We start from the raw sequence: 21,836 nt of genomic DNA on the forward strand, positions 1-21,836 counted from the left end.
TAATTGGAAATTTAGGTGAATAGCCCCACCGACAATACAATAATTTTTGGACTATAGATATTGGTGGTTCTACCAATTAAAATGAATGAATAGGGTGCAGAACACAAGTTCCTGAATTTTCTGAATTTGAATTTGAAATAGGTCAAATTTGTGGTAACACCTCTTGAAGGCAAACCTTTTCTCTTGAATCCTAAATAAATCTTTGACCTTAAAATTTTAATAATTAAAAAAAAATCAGTGTGACAGACTCTAAAGATACACGGAAAACAGGTAATTTGTTTATGTTTATGTTTTATTAGACAAAGAAAGGGAAGAGAACACTTAAAATATAGAACATTTTAGAAAATGCTACAGTTATGTCAGTGAGCTTTCTAGATTTTATATTCTTCACAATTTCTAGGATTTCCCTGAATAGTCATCATCATTATATATAGAGAAAATGCAAATAATACAAAAAGGCTGTCTAGATTAATTTAAAGATCTCATGCACAGAAGAATTTGACATTTTAAAAAATAACGGGATAAAACATATGTCTGTCATATTGAACTCTCAATTCACTATCCTGTTATTTGTTGGTTAATAAGAACAGTATTAGTAACAGTGGCAGCTACTGAGATGGAAATTGAAGTGGAAAATACCCTTTAACTGATTAAACTGTATTTGGGGTATTAATCTGTTTTGAATCATTTTCCTTGATTAACAATCTCTCTAACATGATTTGAAGAAGGATGTTGTTTACCTGCCAATTGATTATTCAGGTCATTAGCATGCTTGTTAATAATGGAAAATTAACAAAAACAGATTGAGACCCGACAGGTTGATTAGTTTAATGGGAGGTCTTCTGTCTCACCTATTTTCAGCTCACCAATCACCACTGATTAGCAATGAAAATGGTCAAGATAACATTTTATATGAGCATGGATTGTAAGAGGATCTTTGGTCTATTTCTCATCAACTGATAGAAAATTAACTTTTAATAAAAATAAACTTCTCTTTACACTTAAAACGTGTTTGTTGCAGATTTCATTGTAGTAAAGCTAGCCTGTACATAAAATGGTATTGCCCGCATGATATACACATATTTAATGTTAATTAATTGTTGTTAGGGAAAGAAGTGTATCAGCCCCTTTGTGAATATTGTTGAATGCTCTTGATTACTTGTAAGAATAGCATTATTACTCTTGGGTGTTTTATTTGTTTTTGCATTATTTTGAAAACTGTCTTAGATTATAATACTATTAACATGGATTGACTAAATAATCTTTGTAACCATAGTTGTAGTTGAATATTGTGAAACTCTTAGAGTGCAATCTTTATATGCTTGAATGCAATGAAGGTGAAACATAGTGAAATTTTTATTTTTTACCTTCATCCATTCCCTGTATAGGAAAACTATATCAATACATTAATTTCATGCTTTTACAATAAATACCATCTGCATTTTTTTGAAAATACAGATTTACTCATTAAAATCAGTGTATATATGTGAAAGTCAACAACAAAATTATTTTATGATATAGTACAAATTACAGAACAATATTTGATTGGACGAGATTTATGGATTGATACATTAATGGATTTGTCACTTCATAATATGCAAATGGTATTCCACAGTGCAATAAGATTAGTTTAAGATTTTAAATGTTTTGTTTGTACATATTTGATTTTTGTCTGAACTGTATGCATCTAAAACACTGTTTATAAGGTTCTATAAATAAAGATGAGAATGAATAAATACAGAATGTTGCTTGACTTTGTTTTTTATAATCTGAAGAACATTCTTGAATTTTTATGGAGGAATTTAACATCCTCCTTGTTGTTCTTTAATTATATACGTACTGTGAGTAAAATTTGTAACTTTATTGTTTTTACACAGAATTTTCTAGCTTGACTGTGACAACTGAAGAAGAAGAACAAGAATCCTACAGCACTGGCCTACAATTAGAAGGAAAAATCAAAACATCTGAACTCAAGCCAGAGTCTAAACGCTATTCTAGTACATTAGAGAAGAAAAAGGAAAAGCCTGTTTTTATCACCCAGCTCTCACCAGCAGATATCTCAGTTGGAGAGACAGCTAAATTTACTGTCACAGTGTTTGGCTTTCCAAAGCCTAAGGTGCAGTGGTTCCACAATGGACAGGAGATTACATCCTCATCAGTTTATAAATTTTATCAAGAAGAAAACCAATATACACTGACCATTTCCCAGGTAAAGACAGAATATGAAGGGGAGTACTCTTGCACTGTCAGCAACAGGTTTGGTCAGTCAACTAGTTCAGCATTCTTGCATGTTAAAGTGCCGGAGACAGCGAAAAAAGAGCATAGGGTTGAAAAAATGTTAAAAGTCACTGGCCAGCCTCCTCGTTTCACCACCACAATAGAACCGATACAGTGCGTTGAAGGAAGTCAAGTAAAATTTTTATACAAATTGACTGGGCAGCCTCTTCCTTTGGTTCGGTGGTTTAGGGGCAGTTACCAGATTCAGCCCAGTAAGTACTTCACTGTGGTAAATAATCCAGATGGCTCTGGGTACCTTAACATGATGGGTATCCAGCAGGAAGACAGTGGTCTCTATACATGTAGGGCATCCAATGCATCTGGGGAAGCCTCCTGCAGTGCTGAACTGATTGTGTTCCGTGATACTGCCTCTGTCTCAAGTCGACAGGACCAAGCGTTTGCTCAGAAGCAAAAAAGTTACAAAGTTTCTATGACAGAGCAAGTCACTGAATCCCGCCTGTATACTGTGAACCTCCCAGGGGAGGCCAGAGGAAACGTCCAGTCAGGACATCAGATGGTATACACTATTGGGACAGAGGATATTCAGACTATTGCCAGTGAGCAAGTGGATAACTTGCAGCAGGTGGGAATATCTGCTGCTTCCCTGCACAGAGAGCAAGTTCCTCACCAAGCTGCAGTGCTGCAGTCTCATGAGATGGAAGAAAGGGTAATGGTGGGACCTACCCAGCTCCATCCAGTTGCAGCCTTACCTACAAGACAGCTGCACATGGCATCCTTTACTCCTGCGGTCCAGGAGAGTCATGGTTTCACAGAGCAACACTCAGAATACATCCAGACTCCAGAGATAATAGAGTTAGAGCTGGCCCAGGAGCAAAAATCTAAAATAATGTCTGCTGTTTCTGAGGAAATAATACCTGTAGCCATTGTGAAAACTGAGTCTTTAAGTGACAGGAAATCAGAGCAGATTAAGCCAACTCCTGAGCCAAAACAAGTTGTTTTAAGTCACCAAATAGAAACCAGGATACCAATTATGAAAGAGAAATCACAAATTTTTCCTAAACCTGAAGTGGAAAAAAGCTATAAAGTCAAAGAAGGAGTGAAGATATTATATTCTGCCATATCAACAGGGGAGCATGAAATCTCTGAAGCCCATTCAGCAGATTTGTCCTCCCTAGATTCAGCCTTACAATCTTCAGTAGTAATGGAGTTGTCTAAGCCAGTTCATATCTCTACCAGTGAGACTAAACAAACTTTATCAAAAGAACAGAAATTTGAAATACACAAAGCAAAGGAAGAGAAAGCACAAATGCTGAAGGATAAATTAGTTAAATCATCTCTAACTTCTGAAGAAAAGCAGGTGCTCCAGTCTGAACACACTGAACAAATTCCAGGTATAGAGAGTGCTATATCTGTGCAATCACAGATGGAAGGGGAAAAAATCATGCATTTGCAGGTGATAAGGGAACAGAATATACTTCCTTCTGAGGACAGATTTACTTGTGAGGCTCCAGCAGCAGAACAGGCAGACACAAGAAAAAGCCCCATTTTGATTCAGACGACTACTATAGATGAACAGAAATCTGTCACTTGTGAAGAGATGCTTCACTTTTCTTCCCAAGACGGCACATTTTCCATTCAGCCAACAAAAGAGGCTCCTGTGGCTTTACATCTCCAATCTGTTCATTCAGAAAGTTATTTACCCAAAGAAGGCATATTTACTGTTGAAAAGCCCAACCAGCAGGTAGCTGTGCAGAGACTGGAAAAAGTTCGCAGGCAGGCAGTAAACACAGAGGAGAAAAGAGAACTGACAGCTGATTACTGTACAGATCTGGATGTGTCAGTAACAGGTGTGTACACTGAGCAGGGTACAGAACCCAAACCTCAAACTATTCTTCAGGCAGTTTCAGAGCCCATGCTGCTGCCTAAGGAAATTCCATTCAGTACTGAGGTTAAAGAGCAGCGTGCATCGAAGCAGAAAGAGGACCGCTGGAATGTCATGCAATTAATGACCACAGCAGACAGCCGAACAATAGAGGAGGGACACACTGATAGCTTTAAAGCTGTTGACAAGTTTTCTTGTGAAACTAAGGTAGAACCCAAAGTCCCAGCTGAGCCACTCCACATAGAGGAGAAGGCAATCTCTACCGAGAGCAGTGTTTCTTTAGAAGCAGCAGAACAAGACTTTGCAGTCCAAATTCAAGAGGGTCAGTCAGTGAGACAATCAATATTAGTGGAGGAGAAAAAAATAATGACTGGTGAAATGTCTGGTGAAATGTTAAAATCTGAGACAACCCAAGTTAGTATTACAACACAACCCAAAGGGGCTTTCCTAGTCCATGAATCACAAGAAAGTAAGACTCTTCCAAAAGAGCTTACATTTGTTATTCAGGCACCAAAATCATTTGGTTTGGACATCAGATACCAGCTTGAGAATGCATTGCAGTCTGCTGTAGCACATGAGCAGCCAGTGCTTCTGGCAGAAGTGGCAGAATGTTTACAAATTTTTGAGGTAAAAGAAGTGAAGGTGCACAAAGAACCCAAGTATGCGATGTTCACATATCTTATTACGACAAGTGGAGCCCCTATAGAAATAACCATAGCCTTTGATGGTGAGTATCCTCAGACTGCTGATTTAAAGAATGAGCTCAGAGCAGCTTTTTATTCTGTAATCCATTGTGAACAGCAGGTACTGACTTCAGAACAGCCTGGCACCATGCAAATAGATAGGCCCCAGAGAATACAGGTTAGCAGTGCACCTTCAAAAGAAATGCTTTCATCAACAGTGGAAACCATTACGTTTGCAGAGAATGTTGCAGATTTTACTTCACACAAAGCACATTCTGCAGCTGTCAAGACTGAAAGTCAGGCTTCCTTTAAAACTGTAAAAGCTCAGGAGCGCACTCTGGTAGAGGTCTCAGAGACCACCCAGGTAATTAAGATGACCACAGAATCAAAATCAGAGTTCCAGGAGCAGATGACCACGCAGGGAGTCAAAACTGTGACAGTAAAAGGCAGTGAGAGAGATGTGGGTGCAACAGCCATAACCGATATGCCAATACCACCAATTCCAGGTGACCACTCAGTAGATGTTCTAATTCAAAAACAAAGAAGAGAAGAGTTTCTGAAAGAGGAAGTTATTAAAGCTAAGCCAACAGAAAAACTGATCCAAGATTACCCTGTTATAGAAACATTTCTTGAAGACATGACCATTGAAGAGCATTGCAAGTTTACTTTCTCTCTAGTTATAAAACATGTTAAAAAGGTCAACTGGCTTTTCAATGGAAAATTGGTTAAATCTGGCAAAGAGTTCAAATGTTCCAAGGATCATGATACTTATACGCTAGTAATTGAGAAGGTTATCAAGGAGAAGCACCAAGGAGAATATATCTGTGAGGCTGTGAATGAAGCTGGCAAGACTTCAACATCATCGAAACTCACAGTTGTCTTAAGAGGTTGGATTATGGGGGATATAATGTTGATCATTTCTTTAAATAAGCTAACTTTTTAAGTGCATAATAGTGAATATTTACATTTTGACTAACCAGTTAGCTCACTCTTACACCTTTTAATCACTTGTCTTAAGAGGCCACTCTTAAATTCTTCCTCTTTTGAGGTTTGTCTTTGCAAAGCATACTGCTGTATTATCATTTTTGTTAAAAATGCTTTAATTTAATAGTTTCATGCGATTGATTAAATTATTTCAATAATCACTAATAAACACTATGTTCATTGAAATTCCATCCCCAGATACATTTCACTGTTTCATTCACTTTAATTTTTGTTTGTGTAAAAAAATACTCAATTCATGTTGTGTTCATTACATGTCATGCATTGTCTCTTTGTTCCATCTTCTGCTGAACACAAATGTTTGCATGCGTCTTCAAGTGGCATCATGTCACAGTTGCATTCTTCACCAAATCTTCTTCATCATTAAACAATGTTTTCTTCCCCTAATCTTCCACCATTTCTTTTCACAGTCACTCCCAGGATTACTAGTGTATGCATCCCATCTCTCATCTTTGTTTCAGCTGATCACCTCCCCACCCTAACGGCATTATGTTTCATTGGGTTACACACAGTACGCTAATTTGTATTCCTCTCTGTTTCCACAATTCAGTGCCACCTGTTTTTAGGCTAAAAATCCAACCCCTGGAGATTCATCTTGGGAGCCGTGCCAGGTTTGAATGTGAGATTGCAGACGCACCAAACGTGAAGTTCAAGTGGTACAAGTCTGGGACTGAGATCAGAGAGAGCGAAAAGTGCAGGATCATTAGTCGATACAACACCACCTCACTGGAGCTCCTGAACCCAACCAAAGCTGACAGTGGTCAGTATACTTGCAAAGCTACAAATCAACATGGCAGTGACAGTTGTTCAGCTTCCCTGACAGTGACTGGTAAGTTGGACTGTGCAATTTATTTACATTATTTTGTTGTTCATTTATATTTTTTGTTTGAAAGTGGGGTAAATATCCATATAAGAATGTATCTTCATACAGCAGGAATTTTGTACTTTTATGTCATTGTTTAAGATCATTTTGTTGATTGTTAGAGTTATATTTTTGTAGGACAAACCTTGTCTCTGAGTTTAGAGATTTCTTGACAGTATATAATCCCTTTTCCTTCTTTAATTCTTTTTTTTTTTAATAGAGGTTTTCCCGCCAGTCTTTGTTACTAAGCCTGATCCAATGACTTTATATGTGGGCAAACAAGCAAGAATTCAGTGTGTACTTTCCGGCTCCTCCCCAATGAATGTTGTGTGGCAGAAAGGCAACATTCCAATTTCTAAGGATGCAAACTACAAAATCACCTCTGAAAAGAACAGGCACACTCTTGAAATTGTGAAACTTAGCCTTACTGATCAGGGCGAGTATCACTGCAGAGCATCGAACAGTGTTGGAACTGACATGTGTAGCACAGAACTGAGGGTGATTGATAAGCCCAATTTTGTCAAAACCTTTGAATCAGTATCAGTAGCTGTGGGAAGCCTGCTGCGTCTTGAATGTCAAGTGGATGAAGACACTGGTGTTACCATTTCCTGGACCAGAGATGGCAAGAAAATGCATAACACCATAGATCACAAACTTTCTTTTGAAGACAAACTTGCCATTCTTGAAATTACAAATTCAAATCTTAAAGACACTGGGAAATATGTTTGCACTGCTACAAATGATGCTGGAAGCAGTAGCTGTTCTTCTATGGTGTCTGTACAAGGTAAGGCATGGGTTAATTTTCAGCTTGATGCAGTATTTGTGAAGCAGCAAATCTGCAGTTCTGGAAATTAATAATATAATGTGTGAAAATAGATAAATTGATGGAAAACAAAGGTTGTCTTTTCAGCCGCCTCTTGTAAAATCTTCAATTCACTTCATGCCATTGATTTACTTTTTAAACTTCAGTTACGTTATAAGTCTTGACCCACTTTGTGTTGAATCACAATTGTCTGACAATGCAATCAAATTCTTCCTTTAGAGCCCCCAACTTTTGTTAAGAGACTGGAACCAAAGATCCTCTGGAAACATGGTGTGACAGCACGTATGCAGTGCACAGTTAAAGGCTCCCCTGAACTTCACATCACCTGGTTTATGAATGGCCGTGAACTAATCACTGGAGAGAAGCACAAAATCAGCTTCAAAGATGGCCAAACAGTTTTGGAGATAAATGGTGTTTCTGTGGCAGACAGTGGAAATTACACTTGCGAAGTGTTAAATGAAGCTGGTTGTGAAAGCTGTAGTACTCTGTTAATGATAAAAGGTGTGTGGCAATGCCTGTTTTTGTTGACATTCAGTTTCAAAGATTCAAATGTAATTTAATTCTGACAATATGCAATTGTGACATGGTGTATTTTTTGTTCTTAGAACCCCCTTCCTTCAGAAGGGAATTGAAAATGGTAGAAGTAGTAAGAGGAACGACAGCCATACTTGAATGTGAAGTTTCTGGAACACCTCCATTTGAAGTCCTCTGGTTTAAAAATAAGAAAGCAATTTCCACTGATAAAAAGTATAAGATCACTTCCCAAGATACCATTGCCTGCTTGGAGATCAGTTCATTTGAAAGTATTGATGTTGGGGACTACCAGTGTTCTGTATCAAATGATGTAGGCAAAGTGTCCTGCACATCAGTAGCTAAATTGAAAGGTTAGTAAAGATGACTTGTTTAAATTGAGCATTTGTTTGTATAAATAATTTTTGTATTTTGATAAATTTTCCTTTTTTTACATAGAGCCTCCATTTTTTTCGAAGAAGATTGAAAACATTTCAGCTGTTTTGGGAAGTACAGTTAGGCTGCAGGGCACTCTTAAAGGATCAGCCCCAATCAAGGTCACATGGATGAAGGATTCTGAAACATTGAGAGATGATGATCCAAATGTAACAATGGAATTTGAGAATAATATTGCTGTTCTATCAATAGCCACTGTCAACATCATCCATAGTGGTAAATACACTTGCCAGGCTGAAAATGAAGCTGGGAAACAGAAATGTGAAGCCACTTTATCTGTTCAAGGTTTGCTGATATTTTCAAACTTTTCAAAATGAATGAAAGTTCAGTCACTTGCAATCATCTTATTACATATCTGAAATGATTTGTTTCTGTTTTAGAACCAGCTCGAATAATAGAAAAGACAGCATCCATCAGTGTGACTGCAGGAGGTCCAGCATCTTTAGAGTGCACAGTTGCAGGAAGCCCAGAGCTTAAAGTGAAGTGGTTCCAAGATGGAAAGGAGATAACCGACACCCGGAAATATAAAATAACCTTTAAAAATAATGTGGCCATCTTGAAAATTCTTGCAGCAGAAAAGAGAGACGACTGTGAATATATGGTGGAAGTGGCCAATCGTGTTGGAAAAGACCAGTGCTCTTGCTCTGTCACTGTGCTAGGTTAGTTTTTAATATCTTCAGTCTGTTGGTTGTTTTAATTTGTAGACGTATCCAGTTAAAGGACATGTTTATTTTTTTCTTCTGAACAGATCGAATTGTACCACCGTCATTCACAAAACTTCTTAAAAAAGTTGATGGAAGTGTTGGCTCCAATGTCAGTATGGAATGCAGAGTCACTGGGTCTCAGCCTGTGACTATTTCTTGGTACAAGGATGATGCAGAAATCACAGCTGGCCCAAAATACAAAATGGAATTCACCGAAAGCACAGTGTCCTTGGGAATTAATAATTTACAAAAGTCTGATGCTGGAACATATACCTGTCGTGCAAAAAATGCAGCAGGAAGTGGAGAGACCAGTGGAAATCTGTCTGTAAAAGGTTTGGAAATAACAAACCTTTTTTTCTTTTTGTCATTTAACCCCTTCACGCAAGTCCCCTAGTGGCAAGGATGCTGGCATCCTGAGGCTGCTGACATTCATTGCTTCTGCAACCATTATACCTGTTGAAATAACAAACTCTGTATTCTAGCTTTATTAGTACACAATATACTACAACAATGCTAACGATACTCCGCAAGTCTGACTCACTGAATAATAAAATCTATCTGGGAGTTCATAAAAATATTCTTATACCACCAAAAAATCATATTCCATCATAGCAACAAGATGAAGCCAACACTAGCCTGAAACAATGCCAATACAACAGTGAAAGGCACTGCTGACCGAATAGAGACATAAACAAGATGAATTCTTGTTTAGTTATACCCTGTCATTTTACTATTAATATCTATGACAAAATATGAAATAAATATACAATCTTACCATTAGTTTTACGTGTAGAGATGTGCCTTTCAAATGTCAGTGGTCATTGAACAATCCGTCTGTAAAACATAAACTCATTTGTAACGTCTGTATACCTTCTGAGATAGCTGTGCTAAATATACTCATGGTGTTTACGCCGTTGTAGTCCTATGTACTTCATTCTAGTTTGCTTGACAATTACAGTATTAATTCTCTAAAGGAGGAAGTAAATGAACATGGCAAAGATTTGCTCCTCGATTTGTGATCATTACTGTTGTGATATTTCAGTTATATGCATAGTTTTTTTCCAGTCCACCATTGCGATTGCCATATTTTTGATATTGTTATATTCACATTGGTCATAATCAACAGCTGTTTTGCCTTTGCTAACGTTGCTGAGCATATTTGTATTGGGGTTCAAACTAATGGCTGTTATAGTCACATAGTTAGCGTAGTGGTTCGTTGTGGCCAGCTTTGTTGGAATCTCTGTTACTCATAATGAAATTGAATAGTATGAATTGAGTCTTTCTAGAGGTTAGCGCTAATGAGGACATTTGACATACTGTAGCTGGTTAGGTTTGATGCACTGATTTGCTGTGAAGCTCAAACATTGAACAAATTTTCCTGATGGTGGAATATTATCTTTTTATTGTGCACGATTGGCCATATTTGACATGTGGAGGGGTTAAATATGAAATAGAGATGCTAATTTATGTCGTGATTTATAGTTCTTCTGGATTTTTATATATTATAGTTTTTTTAAACATGTTTCCATTTTCTTTGAACAAAATACAGAGCCTCCAGCCTTCACAGTTACGCCTGACTCTCAAAATGTTATACCAGGAACAAAAGTGACTTTAAAGAGTGCTTTCACCGGAACAGCCCCATTTACCATTAAGTGGTTCAAAGGGGACAAGGAAATATCCACCGGAGGAACATGTTTTATCAAAAAAGATGCATCCACAAGTTTGTTGGAACTTCACTCAGTGAAACCCAAAGATTCTGATAATTACACTTGCCAAGTTACCAATGACGCTGGGAAGGTGACGTGCAGCGCTGTCTTGTTTGTAAAAGGTGCATTTTCTTATTACATTACATATGCTTAGGAATCTCTTATTGTCTTAAATAGATTTATTTATGTTTGTTCTTTATATAACCATTGTAAAACCTATTCTTCTAGAACCTCCAAAGTTTGTGAAGAAGCTTGAGTCTTCAAAAATTTCACAGAAGGGAAGTCCTGTGTTTTTGGAATGCAATGTAACTGGCAGCCCTACAATCAAAATTAAGTGGTTCAAGAATGAGACTGAAATTCATTCTGGTAATAAGTACAAAATGGATTTCACAGACTCTGTAGCTACTTTGGAGATTTCAGCAAGCGTTGTTGATGATAGTGGGGAATACATTTGTGAGGCATCAAGTGAAGCAGGCATTGACCGGTGCAAAAGTTTGGTTTCAATCAAAGGTTTGTAAAGTCATGATCATTACAAATTCTTCTGTTCAGCATATGTATTTTATGAATTATGAGGCAATATTTTAATTAATGTCATTTTATTGTAGAACCGCCAAACTTCACAAAAGTTATTGAATCCAAGGAAGTTGTGAAAGGATCTGATGTTGTTTTGGAGGGGAATATTTCTGGCTCACCTCAATTTGAAATTTCATGGTTTAAGGATTCTATGCCAATCAGTAATGACAGAAAACACCAGATGAGTTTTCAGAATGATACAGTTTACCTCAAGATTCTGAAATGTGAAGCAGGAGATTTTGGAAAATACCAGTGCATAGTAGCAAATGAAGTTGGAAAATCTTCCTCTGATTGTGAAATGACAATGAAAGGTTAGTGACAAAATCATAATTTTATTCGGAATATACATTCATTTTTATGAACTCTCCTTTGTAATATATTCCGAACATTTTCTTTTCATTAGAACCGCCATCATTTGTTCAGAAGATAGAGAATGCAAGTTGCCTCGTTGGCAAGGAAATAACAATGGTTTGCATACTAAAAGGATCACTACCAATTACTGTCTCATGGATAAAAGATGACTATGAGGTTAAAGACGATGAAAATATAAGAATGTCCTATGAGGACAGAACTGCCAGACTGCATATAACAAACATTCAGATAAAACATAGTGGAAAGTACACTTGTCAGGCAAAGAACGAAGCTGGAAGTCAGAAATGCTCTGCTTCATTGGAAGTTAAAGGTTGGTTATGACACAATCTAATCATTTAATTAAAAAAAAAATGTAACTGTTAAACTCATGTATTTTGAAATATGAAAGTTTTTTAAATTTTTTAAATTTTATTTTGTCTGCCACAGAACCAGCAAACATTATTGAAAAAGCCAAGTCAATTAGTGTTACTGCTGGGGATCCTGCCACACTGGAATGCAGGTTCTCAGGAACCAAAGTTTTGAAAACCAAGTGGCTGAAAGATGGAAAGGAGCTCATATCAGGCCAGAAATATAAAGTGCACAGCACCAACAAGAGCTCCACTTTAAGGATTCTAGCTACAGATAAGAGTGACAGTGGAGAATACTCTTTTGAGGTCTCCAATGATGTTGGTAGCAGCACATGTGAAGCTGTTATTACTGTTCTAGGTCAGTATATCAGCATAGCATGCCTTTTAATTTCAATAACTTAAATTCAGCTAAGATATGTTTTGCATTATGTTCACCAAATACCTTTCTTTTATGGTAGATCAAATAATCAAACCAACTTTCACAAGGAAATTGAAACAGATGGACAGCGTTAAAGGATCATTTGCCCACCTAGAGTGTCTTATTTCTGGCTCCCTGCCCATAACTGTGCGCTGGTACAAAGACGATAAGGAGATAGTGGCAGACGAAAAACACAAATGCTCGTTTTTTGAAAATACGGCATTTTTGGAAATCACCAATCTTTCTAGTTCGGACAGTGGCAGCTATACCTGCATTGCTGAAAACAAAGCAGGAAGTGACCAGTGCTCTGGTGCATTACTTGTGAAAGGTTTGTGTTTACTTATTTATGCTGGACAAATTTTCTTGGTCATAAAATGTGATATTGACGTTTTTTAATCTTTTAAATCTCATTCTGATACAGAGTTTTGAAATGTTAAATAAGCCTATATCATTTAAATGAAGTACTATGCAGTGAGAAACTTGTTGTTTAATGTTTAGTGTTTATTATGCAGTATGATGTCACAATATTTGGGGAAATATTCAGTAATGTCAGAGAACCATCACTGGACTGACCACTGTTCTTTTTTACCTGTAGAACCACCAACAATATTAGAAAGGCCAGAATCAATGGATGTCTTGCCTGGATCAAGAGTAAAATTAAGTGTACTGATAAGTGGTACTCCACCACTGAATATCAAGTGGTTTAAAGACAACAAGGAGATTGTATCCAGCACTGACTGCTTGATTCAGAAGGATAACATTTCAAGTTCACTGGAACTCTTTTTTGCCAAGGCCTCAGACTCTGGAGATTACTCCTGTGAGATCACTAATGATGTTGGCTCTGAGGCCTGCAGAACAAGGCTATTTGTGAAAGGTGTTTATTGAACTTATTGTTTTCCATAAATCTGTATATAATATCACTGTTAGATCCAAGTGTGGATATAATATACATATGTGATTGTCTTTTTAGAACCTCCAAAATTCATTCGGAAGCCTGAGAAAGTAGCAGTGGTGAAACAAGGACAAAATAAGAAATTTGAATGCCAGGTTGTTGGAACTCCTGAAATTGATATCTATTGGTTCAGAGATGGGAATGAAATCAGTCCCAGTGACAAATACAAGATTTCCTTTGCTAATTCCATGGCGAGCTTGGAAGTACTTGGTGCTGATACTAAAGATACTGGAGTGTATTACTGTGAGGCACGCAATGATGCTGGTAGTGAGAGCTGCAGCATGGAATTGAAAGTGAAAGGTTAGTGTAAAGGGTTGGATGACAAAGTACATAGAAATAATAAATAAATGTAATTACCATTTACGGTCTCTTGTTTTGATGTAGCATTGGGCATAACAACGATTTTAAAATTTATCCTGTTTCAGAGCCCCCAGCCTTTGTAAAGGAATTGACACCCCTTGAAGTTGTAAATGGTTCTGATGCACTATTTGAATGCCAAGTTACTGGTACTGCTCCATTTGAAATAACTTGGCTCAAGGATGCAAAAGAAATCAAGTCCAGTAAAAGACACAAAGTTTCATGGAATAATGATATTTTAAGTCTACAAATATTGAAATGTGAGGATTTAGATGTTGGCGAATATCAGTGCACTGTTGCAAATGAGGTTGGAAGTTGCTTTTGCAGGACTATGCTCCGTATGAAAGGTTAGTCATGTATACAGTGTGAAGTATTCACAAATAAAATTGCTGTCTAGACATATTCTAAGTTTTAATCTACTTTTATGTTTACTCATTTAATATTAGAACCACCATCGTTTGTAAAGAAGATCCAAAATGTTGCCACTGTGTTGGGAAAAGCGGCTGAATTTCAATGTGTTGTGAAGGGGTCGCCACCCCTTACTGTTCAATGGCAGAAAGATGAAGAATGGATCATGGAGGATGCTAAAATTGAAAGGACTTTTGATGGCAATGTGGCTTCTTTGAGAATTGCAGTCTCTGAGGCCTGTCATACTGGGAGGTATACCTGTCAGGTCATGAATGAGGCTGGACAGGAGAAGAGCTTTGCAACTCTGCTGGTGCAAGGTTTGTCTTGGCCTGAGCCGTCCCGAAGGCTGAGCTTGGTTTTTTGTTTTTTTGACCAAGTATTGTCATTTTCAAAGTGTAATAATAATGTAAGGTTGTCCCATTTTATTCTATTTCAGAGCCAGCTCAAATTATTGAGAAGTCTGAAAAAATAAATGTAACTGCTGGTGATCCAGTCAATATGGAGGTCAAAGTGTCAGGCACTCCTGAACTCAAAGTCAAGTGGCTAAGAAATGGAAAAGAGCTTGTGTCCAGCAGACAGCACAAACTCAGCTTTGTGAATCATTTGAGTTGTCTTAAGATTCAGTCTGCACAAATGAATGATGGTGGGGACTACACTTTTGAGGTTACCAATGATATTGGAGTCTCCAGTTGCAAGATTACATTAGTTGTCGTAGGTTAGTGCACATTCTTCTTATCCTTGTGGAGTTTCTTTGCATTGTAATGTAGCTGACAGAGGCCAAATTTTAACTTTTTCTGTTTTTTGTTGTTCAATGCAGAACAAATTATTGCTCCATCCTTCCTCAAACCATTGATTGAAATGCGGGAGGTTCTGGGATCTTTTGTACGACTTGAAAGCAAAGTTTCTGGTTCTCTTCCAATGTCTGTGGAATGGAAAAAAGATGGAAATGTCATTACTGGAAAAACAAAGCCTAAGCTTATACAGGAAGAAAACTCTGTAGCATTGGAGATTGAGCATTTGGAAAAAACGGATGCTGGGACATACACTTGTAAACTATCAAACAAAGCAGGAAGTTGTGAGTGCAGTGCTGCACTGATGGTAAAAGGTCAGAAATGATATCATCTAATTATTTGTATCATCAAATTATTTGAGCTTTTGACAGCATTACTTTTCTTATCACTTACTCACTTTCACTGTCTTCTTTTGAATGCATTTTTAGAGCCTCCAAGCTTTGTGTCCGAACCAGAATCCCAGGCTGTTCTCCCTAATTCAACTGCACGTTTTAAATGCACTTTAAAAGGAACACCCCCTTTTATTGTGAAGTGGTTCAAAGAAGATACAGAATTGGTAACCGGACCATCATGTTTTACTGGAATGGAAGGATCATCATGCTTTTTAGATCTTTATTCTTGTGGAACTTCTCAAAGTGGAATTTATTTTTGCCAAGTTAGCAATGATGCTGGTACTGCAAGATGTACTGCCAATTTATTGGTTAAAGGTTGGAATCTTACTCTTTTTTTACTCTTCCTTGAATTCTTTCCATCTTTCCAGCTTCTTTGTGCATTTATCCATTTTTGCTGCAATTTATTTTTTTCAGGATCAATTAGTTTTCAATTGAATTACATCATGGAATTAGAATTTTATCTCCCATCTTGGCTGTCTTGCATTGCATATGTATTGCTTTTTTGTCTTTACACAGCTTAGATTCTACATAGTAATTTGATATGTTTGGGTTTTGCAGAACCTCCTGAATTTGTGCTGAAACTGCCGCCCACAAAGTTTGTGAAGCGGTCTGAGCCACTACGGCTTGAGTGCAAAGTAACTGGAACACCTCCACTTCAAATGTCTTGGTACAAAAATGACAATAAGCTCATGGAAGGTGACAACTACAGGATGTCATTTGTTGACTCACTGGCAGTTCTTGATGTTCGCACCACAAGATGTGAAGACAGTGGTGTCTACACCTGTGAAGCTCAAAATGATGCTGGAAGAATCAGCTGTAGTACCACACTCGCAGTCAAAGGTCAGATGTTGTAGCATTTAATTTTTGAGCTCCCAGTTGGTTATTTTTCTGGATGGTTTACATGCCATGACATGCTTTTGAGAGCATGTTTGATAAAACTTTATTTTAAGGTCTGCTCATAAACTATAAATAAACCATGATTATATTGTATTGTAACCGTTAGCAAATTTGTAATTATAATTAGTTGCTGTATAAACATTAATAAACACGTATACAGATTGTTGTTCATGAATTATGTGTGATTGCAGTTCACAATAAAATGTTTTTGGAAAAACTAAAAATAGCCTAAGATGCCTGTACTATGGTTGATGAGTATTAAAGTCTGCAGCATAAATTGAACAGTATAAGGCTGATTTGACATGTTTATTTTTCATATTTTCAAGGGCCTTCTTAAAAGTACTCAAAACAGTCTTTGTGAAATGAGGAAAACTTTGCTTGCCTGTGTGTCTCTGATTAAGTGAATTCACTATTTGAAATTACAAATTGCTTTTCATTTTTTAGAACCACCATCTTTCATCAAAGCACCTGAAACTGTGGAGGGACTGAGAGGCAAGGACATCAGTATTAATTGCGAGTTATCTGGTACCCCACCATTTGAGATAACTTGGTACAAAGACAACAAGCCTCTAAAGGAAAGCAGAAAGTACAAGTTTGTGCAGGAGGGTGGCTCTGCTACTCTTCATATTCTCAGTTTGGATGCCACTGATCCTAGTGAATACCAGTGCAAAGCATCAAACCAAGTAGGAAGTGATTCACGCTCTAGCACAGTTAAACTCAGAGGTAAGTAAAATTCTCTTCTCAGTTTGAAGTATATCACAATTCACATTGACCGTTTAGATTTCAGATTACCCTTATTCATTACACTCTTTTCATACTGTGCAGAGCCACCTGCCTTTGTGAAGAAACTGGACAATTTGACAGCAATTTCTGGTGAAGAAGTAACTTTGACTGCAACTGTCAAAGGCTCCCAACCAATTTCTGTGTCTTGGGTGCAAGACAAAGATCATGTCCTCAGAGATGGTGATAATCGAAAAATTACCTTTGAGAACAACCAGGTCACTTTGAGAATCTTTAAAGCTGATGCAACATCCCCTGGCAAATACACTTGCCAACTTAAAAATGATGCTGGTGTGGTGGAGTCCATTGCTCATTTAACTATCCTAGGTTTGTAATTGATCCCAAATGAGGTCATTTTTTATTTATAGTTTTTCTTTGTTTTCTCAAAATTAATGTTTTCTTCCCTACTTTTCAGAGCCTGCTTCAATTGTGGATAAACCTGAGTCCTTCAGTGTCACTGCAGGTGATACTGCTGCGTTTGAATGCACAGTAGCTGGAACACCAGAGCTGAAGCCAAAATGGTTCAAAGATGGCGTAGAGTTGTCTTCTGGCCAAAAGTACAAGATTACTTTCTCTAAAATGATTTCCAGCCTAAAGGTTCTGTCAGCAGAGAAACGTGACACTGGCGAATACACTTTTGAGATTAAAAATGAGGTTGGCAAAGACGTCTGTAAAATGAACCTCACTGTCCAAGGTATGCGGTTATTCCTTGTTCTGTAATATAAAGATGGCTTTGTTTTCTTCCTGTCTTCTTATTCTTAATTTTACAATTTCTTTACACAGATAAAATCATACCTCCCACGTTTACACGGAAATTGAAGGACACTCAGGCAATTGTAGGTAAACCTGTTGAGATGGATTGCAAAGTTTCAGGTTCTGCTCCTTTCACTATCTCGTGGTATCATGATGGACAAGAGATCAGAAGTGGACCAAACCATGAAATTTCATTTACTGACAACACCTGCACCTTGAAAGTACCCACTCTAAAGCTTACAGACTCTGGGACATACAAATGCAAAGCTGTAAATGAAGCTGGAGGCAATGAGACCAGTGCTTCTTTAATGGTGAAAGGTCAGTAAATATTCAAATTTCCAATTATAGTAATATCTTTCATGTACTGTGTTAAATAACTATATTTGAAAGTCCAGTATTCAGATTACAAGCTTTATTTCCTGACTACACTGCCGCCTTGATTGAATGCCTCTTATGTGGAGACGTTCTACTTTGCTGAAACTTTTTTGTCTCAATATAGAACCTCCATCTTTCATCACACAACTGCAACCTGTGAAAGCTCTACCTGGTACAAATGTTGTTTTTTCTGCAACGGTCAAGGGAAGTGCTCCACTTAAACTGAAATGGTTCAGAGGCAGTACAGAAATAATTTCTGGACGAGGCTGTGAAATTTCCTTACAGGGTAGTACTGCATCTCTGGAACTGTACAATATTAACAAATCTCATGCTGGAGAGTACACGTGCCAGATCATTAATGATGCTGGAAAGGAAAATTGTCCTGTCAACTTATTTGTGAAAGGTTGGTAAACATGATAAATCATGATAATTATTGAAACCAATCTTGTTTTTTGAGTTTATGCCATTGTTTCACCATCTCATTCAATATATGTCTACCTTGTTCTTTTTAGAACCTGCACACTTTGTGAAGGAACTGAGAGATTATGCTGTTGAAAAAGGAAAATTATTGTTGCTTGAATGCACATATTCTGGAAGCCCAGAAATACTTGTGAAATGGCTCAAGGATGGCCATGAGCTGTTTTCTTCTTATAAATATAATATCACAACCACAGAGAATTCCTGCATATTGGAGTGTCTTAACAGTGACAAAGATGATTGTGGAAAATACTCTTGTGAAGTTTCCAATGCAGCTGGAAGTGATACCTGTCATGCTCAAGTATCCATTTTAGGTTTGTTTCAACAAAGGATGTTTCTGTATGCATTAGTACAGTAAAATGAGATCCTTAAGTTGATATAGAGTTTTATTCATTGATGCATTTTTTTCCATTTCAGAACCACCGCACTTTATTGAAAGCTTGGAACAAATGGAAGTAACAGCAGGGGATTCACTTTGTCTTAAATGTCTAATTGGAGGCACTCCAGAAATAAAAGTGTCTTGGTTTAAGGCTGACGGTAAACTACGATCCAGTGGTACATGCAAAATGGAATACATCAAAGGCACAGCCTGTTTGAAATTAAGCAAAGTTACCAAAACCGATGCTGGCGAATACACGTGTAAAGCTGAGAACAGCATAGGATCAGCCTCCACAAGCTGTCGCATAATGGTGCAAGGTAATTGTCTGTTTTCTTAAATTGTTTTCTTTGTAAGATAATGTTACTTCAGTGTACCGGGAAATTAAAAAAAAAAAATTATCCAATGTTTCATGCATCCAAATATTCTGTTTCAGATGCCAAAACACCACCATCTTTCACAAAGAAAATAACAAGTCTCCAGCAAACCCGAGGCCAACCTGTTATATTTGAGTGCCGTGTTGCAGGGTCCTCACCTGTGGAAGTTTCTTGGCTTAAAGATGGCAAATCTTTGAAATATGATGATGAATATTCAATGTCTTTTGATGACAACACTGCTGTTCTAAAAATTGCCAGAGGTGAAATGAGACACTCAGGGGAATACACTTGTGTAGCTACCAACAGTGTTGGGACAGCTTCGTGTCAAGCCAAGCTCACACTCCAAGGTAAGAGAGGTTTTCACCTCTATTAGAAATGTACTGTATGCTTACATCTCTTAGTTTCCTGTCAAGTGCGCTCATTCCTCAACAACAATTTGGCTCTTATTCCCATTTAACTTTCAGAGCCAAAATATCCTCCTGTTTTTGATAAAAAGCTGGCACCCTTTGAGGTTTCAGTGGGAGACAGTGTGGAACTTGAATGCCACATGACTGGAACTTTACCGATAAAAGTTGCATGGTCTAAAGATCACAAGGATATTCGCTCAGCCGGAAATTATAAAATCTCCTGTGTGGATAATACCCCACGTCTGACCATTTTGAAAGCCGATAAAGCGGACTCTGGCCAGTATTCTTGCCATGCTAGCAATGAAGTTGGGAAGGACTCGTGTACCACTGAAGTTTCTGTGAAAGGTATTTGACCACTGGCTCTGAATGTAGTAGTTTGTGCTTCATCTGCATGGCTCTTTTTTTGTTTCATGTCATTTTTAATCCAAAATTATGTGGTTTTATATTTCTTAATTTAGTACACTTTTGTTGTGAATAAAACAAAGAAATATGCAAGTTTTTACCTGTTCTACCTTCTCTCACAATTGTTTTTCTCACAACTTATTTCCAGAGCGCAAAGTCCCACCCACATTCACCAAAAAGCCTTCTGAAACCATTGAAGACTCAGAGGGGAAGTTGGTGAAGCTTGAGGCACGCCTCTCTGGATCCCAGCCGATGAGTGTCAGCTGGTTCAAAGATAACAGTGAAGTCTATAGTTCTGACAATTATGAAACATCCTTCAAGAGTAATCTGGCTGTGCTGGTCATCAAGACGGCCAACCTCTCAGACCGCGGAATGTACACTTGCAAGGCTTCCAACGAAGCTGGGGCTACCTCCTGTCACGCATCAGTAGTCATCACAGGTATGTATGGTTGGTTTAACCTGTTCCTTTCTGTCTACTACACCATACTGTAGTTACATTTTGTTTATTTGTTTTATACTGTTTATAAAGTAAACATATAATGTTTATGATTCTAACTCCTATGATTCTGTCTTCCTACTAGAGCGCAAGGCAGCTCCAGTCTTTGATGATCCTCTCAAACCAGTGACGGTAAACGAAGGCGAGAAGCTACACCTGTCCTGCCATGTTCGTGGATCTCCACCGCTGAAGATCCAGTGGATGAAGGACAGGAAGGACATTAAATCTTCTGCTCAGACCAGGATTACCTTTATGGATGGCACTGCTACTTTGGAAATCTCCTCTGCTTCTAAAACAGATGCTGGTGACTATCTTTGCAAAGCTACCAATGACACTGGAAGTGAATTCTGCAAATCCAGAGTGACTATCAAAGGTACAGTTCTTCACTGTGGCATTTTTCTTTCTTTTCCTGTAGTTTGTACTTATTGTCAAGGGAATATTCCTTGTGGTATCTGTGTAGCACTCAACAGTTGCACAGGAGAGGCAAAAATATTACAAAATCACTGTCTGGTCAAAGTTGAGTTAATACCAGAATCGCATTCTAGAAGATCAAATCTGCTATTCACAGAGCTGCTGGGATTGCTAAAGTGTCCACAGTTCAAGTGTTTTAGATGTCACTGTTGTTTTAATTTGTATTGCCAGCCAGGCCTTATCGCCCAAGATCAGTGCCCAACCTCACTAATGCTCCTGTAGCTGAACAGATGCTAATCCCCACAACGATGTTCAAAAATCTAGTAGAAAGCCTTCCCAGATGAGTGGACGCTGTTATAGCGGCATGGGGGTCCAAGTCCATATTAATGCATAGTTTTGGAATTAAATGTTCAGCAAGCACATATGGGTGTGATGTTCCGGTGTCCACATACTTTTGGCCATGTAGTGTATTATCAAACCAAATCAAATTGGCATACAATTATTTGCCCTGTGATTAAAAAAGCAAAAAGCTATTTAAAACCCATCTAGTGTCCACAAGGGAGAATTGTAATCTCAACCAAAGCATAACACCGCCTGGCTAGTTGCTCA

At 37.8% G+C, this 21,836-nt stretch overlaps 1 protein-coding gene across 1 annotated transcript in view; it reads left to right on the forward strand.

The window, feature by feature from the left end:
* The window catches only part of ttn.2 (titin, tandem duplicate 2), a 202,618-nt gene that overhangs the window by 47,982 nt on the left and 132,800 nt on the right, over positions 1-21,836 (forward strand). Inside the window, exons 42-74 of the mRNA XM_064327343.1 lie at positions 1,878-5,690; positions 6,356-6,634; positions 6,888-7,451; positions 7,710-7,991; positions 8,096-8,374; positions 8,460-8,741; positions 8,837-9,115; positions 9,205-9,492; positions 10,710-10,988; positions 11,095-11,376; positions 11,472-11,750; positions 11,843-12,121; positions 12,238-12,516; positions 12,617-12,904; positions 13,172-13,450; positions 13,547-13,828; positions 13,954-14,232; positions 14,332-14,610; positions 14,730-15,008; positions 15,111-15,398; positions 15,513-15,791; positions 16,035-16,316; positions 16,818-17,096; positions 17,199-17,480; positions 17,569-17,847; positions 17,937-18,224; positions 18,406-18,684; positions 18,794-19,072; positions 19,176-19,454; positions 19,571-19,858; positions 19,976-20,263; positions 20,469-20,759; positions 20,902-21,189. Coding sequence (XP_064183413.1) covers positions 1,878-5,690; positions 6,356-6,634; positions 6,888-7,451; positions 7,710-7,991; positions 8,096-8,374; positions 8,460-8,741; positions 8,837-9,115; positions 9,205-9,492; positions 10,710-10,988; positions 11,095-11,376; positions 11,472-11,750; positions 11,843-12,121; positions 12,238-12,516; positions 12,617-12,904; positions 13,172-13,450; positions 13,547-13,828; positions 13,954-14,232; positions 14,332-14,610; positions 14,730-15,008; positions 15,111-15,398; positions 15,513-15,791; positions 16,035-16,316; positions 16,818-17,096; positions 17,199-17,480; positions 17,569-17,847; positions 17,937-18,224; positions 18,406-18,684; positions 18,794-19,072; positions 19,176-19,454; positions 19,571-19,858; positions 19,976-20,263; positions 20,469-20,759; positions 20,902-21,189 — 13,119 coding nt within the window. The remainder of the gene's footprint in view (positions 1-1,877; positions 5,691-6,355; positions 6,635-6,887; positions 7,452-7,709; positions 7,992-8,095; positions 8,375-8,459; positions 8,742-8,836; positions 9,116-9,204; positions 9,493-10,709; positions 10,989-11,094; positions 11,377-11,471; positions 11,751-11,842; positions 12,122-12,237; positions 12,517-12,616; positions 12,905-13,171; positions 13,451-13,546; positions 13,829-13,953; positions 14,233-14,331; positions 14,611-14,729; positions 15,009-15,110; positions 15,399-15,512; positions 15,792-16,034; positions 16,317-16,817; positions 17,097-17,198; positions 17,481-17,568; positions 17,848-17,936; positions 18,225-18,405; positions 18,685-18,793; positions 19,073-19,175; positions 19,455-19,570; positions 19,859-19,975; positions 20,264-20,468; positions 20,760-20,901; positions 21,190-21,836) is intronic.

This window comes from Anguilla rostrata, chromosome 3 (assembly GCF_018555375.3).
Source record: "Anguilla rostrata isolate EN2019 chromosome 3, ASM1855537v3, whole genome shotgun sequence".
Taxonomy (NCBI): domain Eukaryota; kingdom Metazoa; phylum Chordata; class Actinopteri; order Anguilliformes; family Anguillidae; genus Anguilla; species Anguilla rostrata.